This window comes from Dasypus novemcinctus, chromosome 7 (assembly GCF_030445035.2).
Source record: "Dasypus novemcinctus isolate mDasNov1 chromosome 7, mDasNov1.1.hap2, whole genome shotgun sequence".
NCBI classification, from domain to species: Eukaryota; Metazoa; Chordata; class Mammalia; order Cingulata; family Dasypodidae; genus Dasypus; species Dasypus novemcinctus.
The window spans coordinates 89,184,899-89,199,511 of record NC_080679.1 but is presented as its reverse complement, the minus strand read 5'-3'; the positions used below and the strand labels follow the sequence as shown (position 1 = coordinate 89,199,511).

Below are 14,613 nucleotides of genomic sequence, written 5' to 3'. Positions count from 1 at the left end.
ATTGTGATTCTAGCAATGGAAGAATTGTTATCATTGATATGGAGGTAGGGGCCACTGGAGATTCTGAGGGGACAGAGGGAAAAATAGATGTAATATGGGGGCATTTTCGGGACTTGGGAATTGTTCTGAATGACACTGCAATGACAGATACAGGCCATTATATATCATGTCATAACTTACAAAATTGTGCTGAAAAGAGTGTATACAACAATGTGAACTATAATCCACACTTAGTGGCAATGCTCCAAAATGTGTTCATCAATTGCAATGAATGTACCACACAAATGAGAGATGTTGTTAATGTGGTAAAATGTGTGAGGGGTAGGGAGTAGGGCAAATGGGAATCACCCATATTTTTTATGTAACATTTATGTAATCTAAGTATCTTTAAAAAATTTAAAAAGTGTATTATAAAAAAAAAGAGCATGGATTCTGGATCAAGATTGCTTGGGTCAAATCATGGCTTCCTAGATGTCTAGGTATGTGACCTAGGCAAGTTACTTATCTCTGTGCTTCAGTTTCCTCATCTGTAAAATAGAAGATAATCATACCAGCTCATTGGATGGTTGTGAGGATCTAAAAGAATTAACATATATGAAGCACTTAGGAAAGTAGGTATTACCTATTTTTTATTAACAATGCAAACTAATGCTATAAGACACATCCTATTAAATAAGAAATATATATGTGTATATATATCTGTATATATATATATACACATATACTTTAGATACAGCAAAGCCTACTGGATGAAAAAAATAAACCTAATGACTTTCATCCAGCCAATTATTGACAAACAAAAGAGTTTCATGACACATATTCAGATATTTCTGGAACAGGATTAGTTGGTGTTTTAGTTTCCTAGGCTGTTCAAAGCAAATACAATGAAATGAGTTGGGTTAAACAATGGGGATTTTTTTGCTCACATGTTTGAGGCTGGAAAAATGTCCAAATCAAGGCTTATCAAGGCAATGCTTTCTTCCCAAAGACCGGCTGCTGGTATCCCTGGTTTCTCTGTTACATGGCAAAGTACATTGTGTGTCTGCTGCTCTCTCCCTTCTCTTTAGAGTTTCCGGGTTTTGTTGGTTTCAGCTTCTTGCTTCCATGGCTTTCTCTTTCTCATGCCTGTATTCATTCTGTTTATAAAGAACTCTAGAAACAGGACTAAATCCCGCCTGAATGACTTGGGTCAGACTTTAACTGAAGCAGCCTTATGAAAAGATCCAACTCACAACTGGTTCACACACACAAGAATGGATGAGCTTTAGGAACATGTTTTTCTGGGGCTCATGCAGTTTCAAACCACCACAGTTGGCATGCAAGGACTATGAAGGTAAATACATTTCAGACCGAAAGAGCAAATACTACTGTATTTGAGCAATAAGTCCCCTCATAAAACATTTAGTTGGAAATTGCAAAGGCCAGATCAAAATTTCATGTTGACCTAGATCCTCTGTGGGATGTGTACATTTTTGAAGTCTTCGATAACACCAAAGAGTGTGTGGGGGTCAAATCTGTGCCTTCCACTGCCTGATCTTTCCCAGGGCCTAGATCCAGAACAGGTTACAGGGTGAAAAACTTCTGAGGCACCTGTGCTGCTCACTCCATGCTGGCTGTGTAATCAGTTGGAGAGAACAGAAGACAAACTATTTGACTCTTTGCTTGGCCTAGAATGATTCACAGAGTCACAGAGAGGCCATGTTTAGCCCCCCGGTTGTCCAGTACCAAAGGAATGAATGTCTTGGCCCATGATATGGGAATGCACCCACTGCCCCTCCCCCTGGCTGCAGAAGCCTCATCTGGAACTTCACTCACTGAGCAGCAGGGTATCCCAGCCAAATGCCCTAATCAAAGAGTCAGCGTGAAGCCCCAGACATTAAGTTTCCTTGCTCTTGGCCGTGTTGAGTTGTCCATTGCAGTGTAATAAAACTTTAAAAAGGGAGACTTTCCGTTCAATACCTGATTCTCTTCCCTCTGAGTAAGATTTTTTTTTCACTTTAGATTTCCTTTTGGGGATGAGACAAAATGAAATCTTTTAAAAATCTGCATCATTTCAAATAAATTTTCTTTTTTAAAAGGCCAACTTCCTCTTCTAGTTGAAGAATATCATTGGTGAAACTGCTTTTCTAGAAACATGCCCCTACAAAGAATAAAAGAGAACCCAAGGATACGTGGGTTATTTTGGGAGGATTCTGGATTGGCCTTTGCCCTTTGGGGGGTTTCACAGAGTATTTCAGGCCATAGTTGTTTCTGGTGTAAAACAATTTTAAAGGGGACACCTAAAACAGTATAAAACTACCATGTAGACTCTGATAACTGAAACCCACATAAGACTGGATCATCTTGCTCTCACCTTGAAGCAAGCTCCTGAAGACTGTGTTAGGCAAAGGAACAACATTGAGATGAATAGCTTTTCCCCCTCTCAGAGATCTTATTCTCAATATCTTCTACAGATGGAGCCAGCTAGGCAAACCACTCTGGACTTGGGCATAGGAATTGCTGCAGCTCGCCTATGCCTGGAGGCTGGGGCTTTACTAGAGAGAAGACTGTGGGAATTGATGCTGGGGTGGCTCCCAGCTTGGTTCTGGGGAAAAGGTGGGGTCAAGAGGAGCTTGGACATGCATAAACTGTGTCCAATACCCTGATACTATACACTTGTTTATTTTCTTCTCACTCACTTGGGAGCATAGAGACTGTTTATTTGTTTATTGCTGCATCCTCAATCATAAGAAGAGTATCTGGCATATACTAGGCACTCAATAAATTATTTGTTTAATGAATGTGTCAGGGATTGTTATAACTGCTAGAAGAGACAGGTATTTTACAGATGGAAAAATTATGGAGAAAAGTGACCTACTCAGTGTTATTCAAAATAGAAGTAGTTTTGGGATTTCAGACTTCTGGCTTTTAGTCTATGAGAAACTGTCTTTCAAGAATATAAGTGCTCTTGTCTTGGCTTTCCCTGTCCTTTTATAAGAAATAGGCCTTTCTAAAAAAGTACCTTTTCTTAACTGACTCCTTTGATGGGCATTGGATCTCTCTGTGCTTAATTTTCCTGATTTGTAAAATGAGCATGGTACCATGGGATCTATTGAATGGATGCCCAGGAAAATAGTAGTACTTAACCCTGAGGAACTATGTGTTTTAACATGTGAGGAAATGCCCAGGCCTCTTAATGTAGATATCATAACCATGCAGCAAATTACACCCCATTTCCTCCCCCGTCCTCTGCCTTCTTTGGCTGCTTCCTTCTGCTCTTCACCTTGACCCCAGACTGAGACCAGTATGGCAGTCATGGCAGGTCACAGGTGGATCCAGAAATCCAAGAAGAAGTTTTTGTACCAAGTAAATAAAAGGAATTATCATTCATCAAAGGTTCATTGTTTATATTACCATGTTTATTCATGTCAACTTAAAATACAATAAAACAACTTAGGAAAAAACGTTTCATCTTCATGTAACATAACTCTTCAGTGAACAGAAGTACTACTGTTAATGTTTTGGCCTTTTCAAGGTCCAGCCTTGGGTCAAAACAGTATTCAGAGAACTAGCAGATTCTTCTCTACCTTCCCCAACACACACACAAAAGCAAGTTATATTTCCTAACATCCTATTCCAGTAATAACAGAAAGGTCAAAGAATAAGTCCCATGTAGAGGTGACTGCTGCTGTTGTGTGTTGCTGTAGATTCTCTCCAGGCCTTGGGCTTCAGTGTGGAACATAGAGGGGACATCATCCCTTCAGGTTTCAAAGGTGAATTTGAGTAATTATTTTAATGTAGTGGTGTACTCCCCAAGTGTCTGATTTACTGATCCCTAGAAACCAGAAAAAAACAGACCATCTCCAAGTGAGCTAATGTGTACAGATCTCTCTAGAAGTGAAGAAATTTACAACAAATGACTCTGTAGCAATTACGAAGCCTTTCTTACATAATCATTCTCCTAGTAAAAGGCTGTACATTACATTCTAATAGAAGGTCATAAACAGTGCAGAAAAGTACTACTCTTTATCTGTATGCCAGCAGTTTAAATGTTATGTATTGAGTCTTAGTACATTTTCAAATAAGTGATAGTAATGGTCTAACTAACAAAACTTTCTAACATTCACTGGCAAAAGAAATGGCCTCTTGCAGTGGGGAGAGGAAATGGCTTGGAGTCCAAAGATCTCACTCTCTAGTTCTTCTTCTCACTCTCTAAACCTTAGTTTCCTTATTTGTAAAGTGGGACTAGCACTTTCCCAGGCTCTACACATTTATGAGAACCTAATGAGATGACAGGACTTTGTAAAGCAGCTGTAAGAAATATTATTCCACATAATCCATTTCTTTAATCAACTTTTGGATCCCCAATTATTCACATGAATTTTGCAAGTAAGATTTTACTTATTTTTATAAGTAAATATAATGCATATCTGCCATGTGCAGCTTAAAATGTACAAGACGTGCAAGGATTATGCAGATAAGAATGTAGATAGAAAAGTCTATTACTCCTGAAGGACTTGTATATTCTTGATGTGTTTGATTTAAAACCATTTAAAATTTTGTTCTGTTTAACCCATGTTCTTTTGGTATTATTGGAGTTCTCTGTGAATAAAATGTCAAACCATTTAAAGTAAATTTTTGAAAAGAAATTGATGCTTTCAAATGACAATTACAGGGTTTAGAAGATTGTGAAACTGAGTAAAAAGGATTGAGAAAAGGAGAAGTAATAGTTGGAAAACTTAGAGTCAAGAGGGACACTAAAGGTAGAAGTTTATTTTTCAGGCAATTAAAAATAAACTAATTGATAGGTTTTTCTTTTTTACTGTTAACTTGCTAATTGATAAATTACTCTTCCTCATCTGTAAAACAAAACAAAATACTTGTTTGCATTCCTGATTTTACATGCACAGAAATCTGCTGACATTATTAACACTTCATTTTCAGTCTTCCATTTGGGTTAACTTTAGAAAAATTGCTTCCTCTCTGCTGAAGTAAACTGACAATCATTTCTCATAGATTTTGAAACTCCTCCTTCAGGAAGGGGCAGATTTACTAGAAGTTTAGAATTAACTGGCAACTGTGGGCAAAATATGAACATATGGACTTTGTGACTTTGCTGAGACAAAGACTTCAGGTAGCTGTATTTCTGAACAAATGAGATTCTAATTTCAAACATTTTCAAGTGTAAATCAGGCCCCCATGAATCATTTTGGTGATTTTTTTGAGGCACCAGTGCAACAGAGTTAGTATTCTTCAAATGATCCCCCAAATCACCCCTTTGCTAAGGGTATTCCTTTTCCTGATTATTTTGAACCTGCCAACATAGTCTCCAACCTTCATAGAGAGAACAAGTAATCTTGAAATGACCTATTTATTGCCTTAAACCAGCCTCATTTTGAAGCAACAAAGAAAGAAAAATGAAATTATGCAGTAACATTTCATATCAGCGAAAGATATTTTTTCCATGCATAAAGTAGTCCTGTCCCTCTGTGGGAAAATCCAACTTTTGTTTTTCCCTTTGTTTATAGGTTACATTTTTGAAGGTACTGGTGGAGCCTCTGTACAGTGGATTAGTTCCCTAAAAACAAAAAACAAAAAATAAAAAGATTCAATTGAAAATACATGCATTTTGTTACTAAACTATTTTAATATCTCCAAATAATTTCTGTGTATCTTACAAACTGGAAGAGGTAGGTCAATGCAATCTTGGAAACCATTTAAACAGTTTTGATTAATTTGACATTTCATACTTTTAACATTTTAAAATGTACACATCTTTATCTATTTTGTAACATGCAGAAACAATTCAAAATATGTATTCCAAAATCTTACACATTTCAGAAATACACTTTTTCATGAATAGAAAACAAGGCTATGGCTATTTTGTTCACTGCTGTTTTACCAACGTGAAGAAGAGTACCTAACTCATAGTAGGCACTTGGTATTTACAGAATGAATATAATGAACACTGACAGGTGGCCCAATAGTGAAATGCAAAGTAGTAAATGCAAAATGAGAAACAGCAAAAATGTGAAAAATGAAATTGGTGAAAGCATACAAAGATGAAGGATACAGTATTGGCCTTTGAGAAATCTGGTGAGAAAATTAATCCATCCAGGGCACAAACCATCTTGCTAAAGTCAGATCGAAGAGCAACTAACTCCTAGGAAGAATCAGGGAAAGATCCCTAGGACAGCCATCTCTTACCACGGGTAGTTAAATAACTAGTTGGCTTTTGCTTATTTAAGAATAAGTTGTGTGAGCAGAGAACCACAGGAGACTGTTGTGGAAGGACACTGGGTCTGTGAGTGAACGAAGGTCCCAAGGTGGGTCAGGCAAAGCGGCCTTGCCCTTGGGGCAGTGGGGGGTTGTGTGCTAATGCCTTGACTGCTCAGCTGTGCTGTTTTCCTGTACTGACAGCAGAGGCGCTGTTACTGGAGACCAGGGAAACCAAACCTCTCTAGGTGTTTGAAAAAACACGTAGCTGGATCCTCCAATTTCTCTCCTTTTGGTTTGGTTGTCCCAGGCAGGAGCAAGGTGCCTGGTAAAGCGTGATTTCTTCTCTCCTGCATTCCAAGGTTGCCACGCTGACATCGGCATCAGACAGCTGGGTTAAAGCCCCAGCTCCACCCTTTGACCTTACTTAAGAACTCTGAGCCTTGGTGTCCTCATCTATCAAAGAGGGATTACAAAAGTGTCTACCTCCTACAGGACACAAAGCACGTAAGCACAGCGGCTGGCACATGGAAATTGCTCAACAAATACTGCCTCTTATTAATCCTTATTTATAGCACTTCTTTACAGTAGGAATTTCTTTTTCTTTTAGGTCCTGGAGAGGGTAAAGATATTTCCCCCCAGGACTTGGTACTCTTAAAGCACATTTCTGAGTATAGTCCAGGCAGCACCTCTGACCTTAAATCTTATACTCTGGTTCCTGGATACCCATAGATTACAGAGACGATTGTGATTTCTAGGCATGGAGTTTAAGAAACATGCTCACATTTGCTTCTTAATACATTTCTTTCAGCTTTCAGAAGAGCTGAATGCAATTTAAAACATTTCCGGTCCCCTCCAACTCATTGCCTTGGATTCGCTGCAGTGTTTTCCTTGTGAGCAGAGAATCACACCTGCTCCCATTTCTATGTCGTCCCGCCTACCTCTGACTGAGTGACATGTCACTTTTTGTTCGTGTGCCTTTGGGGAGAGATGCTATCTCTGTAAGGAGAGCAGATAGAAAAGAGGTTTTTCACTGGCTGATATTGGATGATGGATGAAGGGCAAGTTGCCATATTGCTTCTACTACTGAGATCAGAGTGAATAATTCTGAGGGACTTCCAGTCCTTACTTAGTCTGTGATGGCAAGAATTTAGTTGAGCTTAATTTGGAGCATGAAGGGCAGATTGATGTGGTGTTAGATATGGGTAGAGTCTTGTTTGCAACAAAAATCATGTAAAGAATTCAATTAAATTTAAGACACTAAAAGCTAGTTGGTCACAGATAAATTAGAACCTCAGTTGAAGAAGAAAGATGGAAGAATAAGAGGTACAGACTGGGGAAGACTGGTAAAGCACTGTCAGGAGGAGGAGGGAGACTTAGTGAACAGAGAGGGTGTTCTGAAAGGGGGAAATGGGCTGTGAGCAGCTACAGCATGGATCTTTGTAGGTAGGCCACGTTCCATATATAATAAAATGCACCCACATCCCACACTAAGTATAATGCATATGCACTATAAAGGAGGGGCCTTGAGTTGTGGTTGACTGAATTATACAGTGTTATTTTGTAGATATTTAATTGAATATTTTAATTTTGATTTTGCAGTTTTCATTTTGGTGTTTTGTTCTTTTTTAAAGTAACTCTATTTATTCAGATCTAAAATATTGGGAGGGAGGGGGCCCTTTCAAAACTAGTTATAAGGTCTAGGTGCTGCCAGCAGGGGATGGAGTAGACCCCGCTGTGGGAGGAGAGTAGGGTGGAGGACGAGCAAGTACCTATTGACAGGGGACAGGAGGCTTTCCTGCCCAGGAGAACAAGCTCAAGTCAGGTTCTGTTGGCAGGAGGAAGTGTGGAAATGTGCAGTGTTGCCTCCTAGAGGATGACGCAGGTCACGACTCCCCAACTAGGATTTCCAGCTGAGTGGCCGGCTGGGGCCTGGCTCTTTTCTAGGGGGTTGTCTTGCCCCTCCCCCTCTGCTCAGTCACACAGGGGTGACTAGAGGCTGAGATTCTGCAAATGCATTTTTGGAGCTTGAAAAAGTGGTAATAAGAAAGCTCTCTGCGGTGACCCCCAGCTCCCTTAATGATTGCCTAACGGCCAAACGCAGACCCGATTTGCTCAGCACAGTACAAAATCAATTCATGACTGCGAGAAATGTCAGGCTGAACATTTTTTGCCTCTAGTTAATGACTTGTCATCCTAGAAAAAAAGTGTCTAATCAAACATGAATTTAAATATCTTCCCTTTGTGTTTTCATAAAGAATATGGATGGGGGTTATTTTTAAAAGAGTCATGAAAAGGTAACCTTCCTTCACTGCTATGATGACACGTTTCAGAGGCAAGAACAAAGCTCCTTCCTGCCCTGAGCACTGTCCAAAGGGGTCTGGGAGTCAGGAGACCCGACCGACCTCTGGCCCCAGGAGCTCCCCTGGGTTTTGAAAACCAGTCAGATTCCTTTCTTGAGGAAGATAAAAATAAAAAAATGAATAAAATTTAAGACCCCAGAATGGTTACACTAAGCAACTTTTTTTTTTGCCAGTAGGATATATTAATGAAATTTGAATTGAATTATTGGAATTAACCGTTTTTGGCATCCAAGTGAATAATTAGAACGCAGTCATTATCTAGTCAGGAACATCAAACATTTGTTATTCAAAGAAACGCAATTTAACAAGGAAATAATACTTTTCATTTATGCTTTTATCTATGTAATGCATGATTTTGTCCTGTTTTAGATGAAGAAACAGCAAAATCCAGCATTTGAATTTCAGTCATGTTCTGCATCCTAAGAGAGAACAATTCATGTTTGGGGGAAATTAACTGTTAATTAAACTGTTATTTTAAAGATATTAATCATTTGTCAGGACTCAAGCCTTTGTATGAGAACATTAAAATGTGCTGGTTAGTAGATACACATCACATAATTGCCCAAGTGCTTGTCTGGGGAATGCCTGCTTGTTCTTTCTAGGGGGGTCAATTGAAGACTGTGCCTGGAAATAGAGGTTGCAATTGCAATTTCATCTCCACCATACACCGACAGTGTGGATGTCCCTTAACCATTCTGAGCCTCAGTTTCCATACCTTTAAAATGCAAATACCAACACTAATCGCTGCTATTGCTTTTTTGTGCCAAATTGACCATATTCTTTTGCCTAGTTTCCTTTCGGACCATTGCCAGGCATTCTCTTGACCAGGGATTCTTAACCAGGGGTCTACGGACCCCCAAGGGGTCTATGGAAAGATTTGAGGGGGTCCATGAACCTGAGTTGAAAAAATCAACTTGGTTAGATGTCCAACATGATATGTGTGTTGCCTTGTTAAATACTACACCACAGTTTAATGTTCTTGTTCAAGATAAACAAGTCTGCACATAAACATGTCTTTAAAAAGTAAAATTTAACTTTAACTTTCCTATATTTTTTATGTATTGGATTATTATTTAATGTGTTAAGAAAGAAGCACATACATAGAGTATTAGATCACATGTTTTTTATTTTGGTAACTGTATTTCAATATATGCAACTGATTTCCTCTATAATTTTATTTTATGCATTCAAAAACATTATTCTTGTGGGGACGTGTTGCTGTGGGTGTGATATATTTATTAAATAATATACAGGATAGTGTGGACTTAGTATGATTTTTATTTTGATGAAGCATGTTCTGAGTGCAGTGGATAACTGCCTGCAAAAAGATTGCTAAGGATGGCGGAGATGGTTTTGTGATGCTGTGGGAAAACTTGAATTTCTAAATGTTTGCCAAAAATGACCATTCGAACAGATGTTGAACCATGTTAGGTTATTAGGTAGTGAAATTATGGGAAAGCTGTAGACATAATTTTGAGTAATCCTAAAATTAAAGACATGCCGATGTTGAGTGTTATAAAGCTAGCTGCTGCTACATTCTGAGAAGGGCTCTATGGTTTTCACCTGACTGGCAAAGGGGTCCGTGGAACAAAGGTTAAGAACCCCTGCTCTTGACCACTATTGAGAATTTCAATACAGCACCTGTGGTTATGGAATCAGATGAAGTTAACTGTCCCACAACACTGGCTTCATGAACATTTTGTTCTAACTCACCAGCTAACCCGGCAGGTCACATTTCACCTTTTTAGGGGTGGATAAATTACATCCTCATTGCAAATCCACTGTTTACTTTCCTAAGGGGTTGTTTCATTATGAAAAACTTCGTGCATACACAAAAGATGAGGAAAATTGTAGATATGAACGTCTGCAGAGCCTTTGCTCAGATTCGACAATTAAGATTTTGCCACACTTGCTTCAGTGATCCCCCCCTGTATTTCTCTCTTTTGCCTGAATTATTTTAAAGCACACCCCAACCTTCATTTCCTTTTGCCCCTCTCTACATCAGTACTTATCTTGAAAAACATGGCCACTTTCCCCGCAAAGACATGATGCCATTATCATACCTAATAATATTAGCCACAGTTCTTTGCTGTCATTCTAATACCCAGTCTATAGTAAAATTTTTCCAGTTATCTCAAAAACATATTTTTAGTTAGACTCTCCAAACCAGGATCCAAAAGAGATCCACATATTGCATCTCATTGTTATGTCTAAAGGCATTTTTAATGAGAAGATAAAGTCAATGAAAATTTTCATTGTCCATTATCTGACACCATATATTATGACCAGTTTGAAATAACGGCACAAAATATAAACATCCTTTATCAAGATAAATTTATCCAAAACAGAAAATTCCATTTGCTCTTAAATTAAAGATATCACTACAAACTTAGAGAAAACATGTTAACATCAATTTATTTAGGCAGATGAACCCGAAAGAGCACCACATTTGTCTATTTTTTTCCAACAATATCACTGTTTTTTGAATCAGCATTATAAGATAATTGCTATTAGATAGCTGGACACACCATTAACAATAGAGAGTGAAATTAAAACCATGAAATTGTTTCTATGGGACTCGAGAAATGTAATTATCTCTCCTGTGGAAAAGAAACACAGAAAATTGGAGTTCTGTTTTGTGTTTGCCTACTGTGAAGAGGAGACACATAAATTATATCTATAGAGCTCATATATTTAAAGGTTGATACTTTTTTTAGGTAGCTGTTTAAAATTTATATTATTCAGGAAAACTAACTAGATAGCATTTTAAAAGTCTTCTGAACTTTGCTTTATAACCTATTATGAGTAATGAGCATTCCCACCAAAATTGGCATGGGCTGCCAGCTACTCACAAACATTGTTCCATTAGCTATAACATGACCAGTTTAGAGATATGTTTAGGTGCAGCACCTGTGCTTTATGAGATGGTGCCTGAAGCATCCTCCTGGTGGTGAGGAGGTACTGGATAAAATACATTTCCTTGATGTCCTTAGGAGCTAAATCAGGAGTTTCATGAGACTCTTCAGAGTGGTGGAAATCTCCACTACACTGAGAGACCAACTGATGTTATGTGAACCATTTGGATCCCTGATAATGGACAGACCCCCGATAATAGACAGGTAATGAAGCAGAACAGGGGTCAAAGCTGTTGGGGAATATGGTGAGTGGAATAGAGAAAGAACAGGATCTTCTCTTTTAGGCAGAAGAAAGCTGAACCCCTGATTACTTCTACAAGGTACATTCTCCCCTAAACAAGGGGGTGGCTCCCAAGTATTCACTTACCGTTTGCCACTTGGCCTTCGATCGTTCTGCTTCAAATTTGGCAACTTCTTTACGGTCATGAAATGACACCAGCAGCTTCCAAATGCACAGTAGGACAACCCCAATAAGAAGAATAGCCAGTGAAACTCCCAACACAATCATGAGAATGTTTGGAGGTTTTGGGCAATCTGTGGAAACAAAGAAAATTATGATTAGTAGGTGATAGTTAATGTTTTGAGGTAAGGAAAACATTGAATTTTAGATTCACATTTTTTTCTGCAGTAGAGGGAAAATATTGATACATTTTATTCACTGAATTTTTAAAAATTACTTTTTGGGGTTGAATGGGACCTCATATTTTTTTAATGTAATTTTTAAAAATAAATAAATTATTTTTTAAAAAATTACTTTTTGAAGGTTATCTCTTCATTCCTTCAAAGTAGAACAAAAGATAGAGTTAATTATTCAAAGAAAATGGCTATATCCTTGATGGTTGATTAAAAAAGGGTTTAAAATCCAAAAGAGTGACAATGCAGATGGAATATTTAAAGGACCATCAAAAAGATTTTAGATTAATTACTAAAGGCAGTTTTTTCTGGGTAAATGACAAGGTAGAAATGGAATATGTGTACGTGTGTGTGTGTTTTTGTGTGTGATTATTTTTTCATAGATTTCATAGATTATTTTTTCATAGATTTTCTTGAATCATGAGCAGTCTAGATTATGGTAAAAATTGAATAAAATCTACCCCCAATCAGATTACTATTTGCCTATTTCACTTCCTTGTGTAGACAAAAGATGATCATGCCTTTCAAATGTCATTTTGTTTAACACCAATGCGGTATGTCCTGGAGTCTTGGAAAGTTCCTGGTCTGAAGTTAGGTGAGGTAAGTTCAATTCCCATGTAACATACAGCTGTGTGAATTCAGTCAAGTCCTATCATTTCTTTGAGTCCCAGGATATTCATCTGTAAAATACAGATGTGGTCCTGCTGTGTTCCCTTATTTTTACTGATGATAAGAATCAGCTGAGGTGTTTATGCTTTTTAAACCCACAGCTCCCTAGACCCCTCCCTTGGGGATTCCGAATTGGGGGGGGAGGGGACTTGGATGGGACCAAGATTTTTTTATTAAAGGTACCCCAGGGGATTCTTATCTTCAGGGAAGTTTGGGAAATTAGATGTTCTGTATGGGCCTTTCAACATTCTATGAAATGTTAATTTGACTCTATTGATGGTATTAATATAATTTTGCAATTATACAGCACCTTCCCTCATTGACAGCAGAATGACTAATAATCCTTGCAATATGCCTAGGAAAGGATACATTTTTAAATGAAACATTATAATTAAGCTCTCCTCTTTCTTTCATGCAAAAAAAAATCCCTCATAAAATTATCACTGAATGTCTGTATCCTTCTGCGAGAAGTGAGGCAAAATCCATGGTTATCTGGGAAGCAAATAAATCATACTTTGTCTATCCTAATTCTTATTGCTTTTAGATACTTAATAAGGAGAATTATTCATATATGAATAGTCCTGAGCTTTAAGGATCTATAGCTGGTCTGAATCTGAATAGAACTAATGACTCCTTAACAGCATGATGCCTGACCTCAGACACTTTTGTTCTTTGGTCAAAATTCATGTTGAGGGATTATGCAGAAAAAAGTAAAGGAGCTAATGAAAAAGACACTAGGTATGAAGATCTAAAGCCTGTATTCTGGCATAGCAAATGAGCCATGGCTGCCTCCAATAGGTTAGCAACACTCCTGCAAAGAAAGCAAGCTCGTGTCAGTGATAATGTGTCCTGGCAACATCTTTGACTTGAAAGTGTGGGGTGGGGAATAGCATGATCCTGCTCAAAGCAAGATGAAGCTTGCTATGACGCTGCAGCCAGAATGTGAATCAGGAGATTCCCAGTAGGGAATAAAGGAGGAATAGGGGTTGACCTAGCAGAAAGAATTATTTTAAGGACTTAAAGTCATAGGGATTTATACATCTCTCAAGAGAAGACTTTGGCTAAAGTATCAGAGTAGATATGACAGAATAAAGATTTTCACTTTCCATACTGGGTATTTCTTGAGACCAAAACATATTTCTAGGTGGGAGAAAAGGAATGTCTCCATCACTGGGTCCAGTGTTGCCTGTGGTATTGGAGTTAGGGCTACATCCAATTCTAGGGTCCTGAGTATCGATGGTTGCACTGTCCAATCTGGTAGCACTGACTATAAGTGACGTTCAATCACTTGAAATGTGATTTTTCTGAATTTCCGTGGGCTATAAGTATAAAATACACACTGATCTTGAAGATTTAGTATGAAAAAAATGTTTAGATATAAAATATCCCAATAATTTTTATATTGAGTACATGTAGAAATGAAAAAGTCTTGTATATAATAGGAAATAAAATGTACTTATTAAAATTCACTTCATCTCTTCCTTTTTACTTTTTAATGTGATTACCAAAAATTAAAAATTTCTATAAAACTGTGCTAATCCAGCATATGATTCGGATTCAGATATTTATTATAATTGTACAGCCAGTAGGAGGCAGTACAGCACAGTGGTTAAGAGCATGGGCTCTGAGCCAGACTGTGGGAATTCTCCCACCAGCTCTGCACTTTATTGCTGCAAGAACTAGGAAATTATTTAACTTTTCTATGCCTCAGTTTCCTTAACGTAAGATGGAAATAATAGTGTACTGGCCATATATGGTTCTTAGGGTCGTACATGAATTAATATGTGTAAAACATAAAGAACAATACCTGGCGCATAGTATTATGAATGAATTAATAT

At 37.9% G+C, this 14,613-nt stretch overlaps 1 protein-coding gene across 3 annotated transcripts in view; it reads right to left on the bottom strand.

Moving 5' to 3' along the window:
* Positions 1-3,376: 3,376 nt before the first annotated feature.
* ITGB6 (integrin subunit beta 6) overlaps positions 3,377-14,613 on the bottom strand; it is a 150,199-nt gene continuing 138,962 nt past the window's right edge. For all 3 annotated transcript variants that reach the window (XM_058300799.2, XM_058300800.2, XM_004463888.4), the window contains 2 exons: positions 11,841-12,007; positions 3,377-5,557 (listed from right to left, as the gene is read on the bottom strand). In XM_058300799.2, coding sequence (XP_058156782.1) covers positions 5,423-5,557; positions 11,841-12,007 — 302 coding nt within the window. In that variant the 3' untranslated portion in view covers positions 3,377-5,422. The remainder of the gene's footprint in view (positions 5,558-11,840; positions 12,008-14,613) is intronic.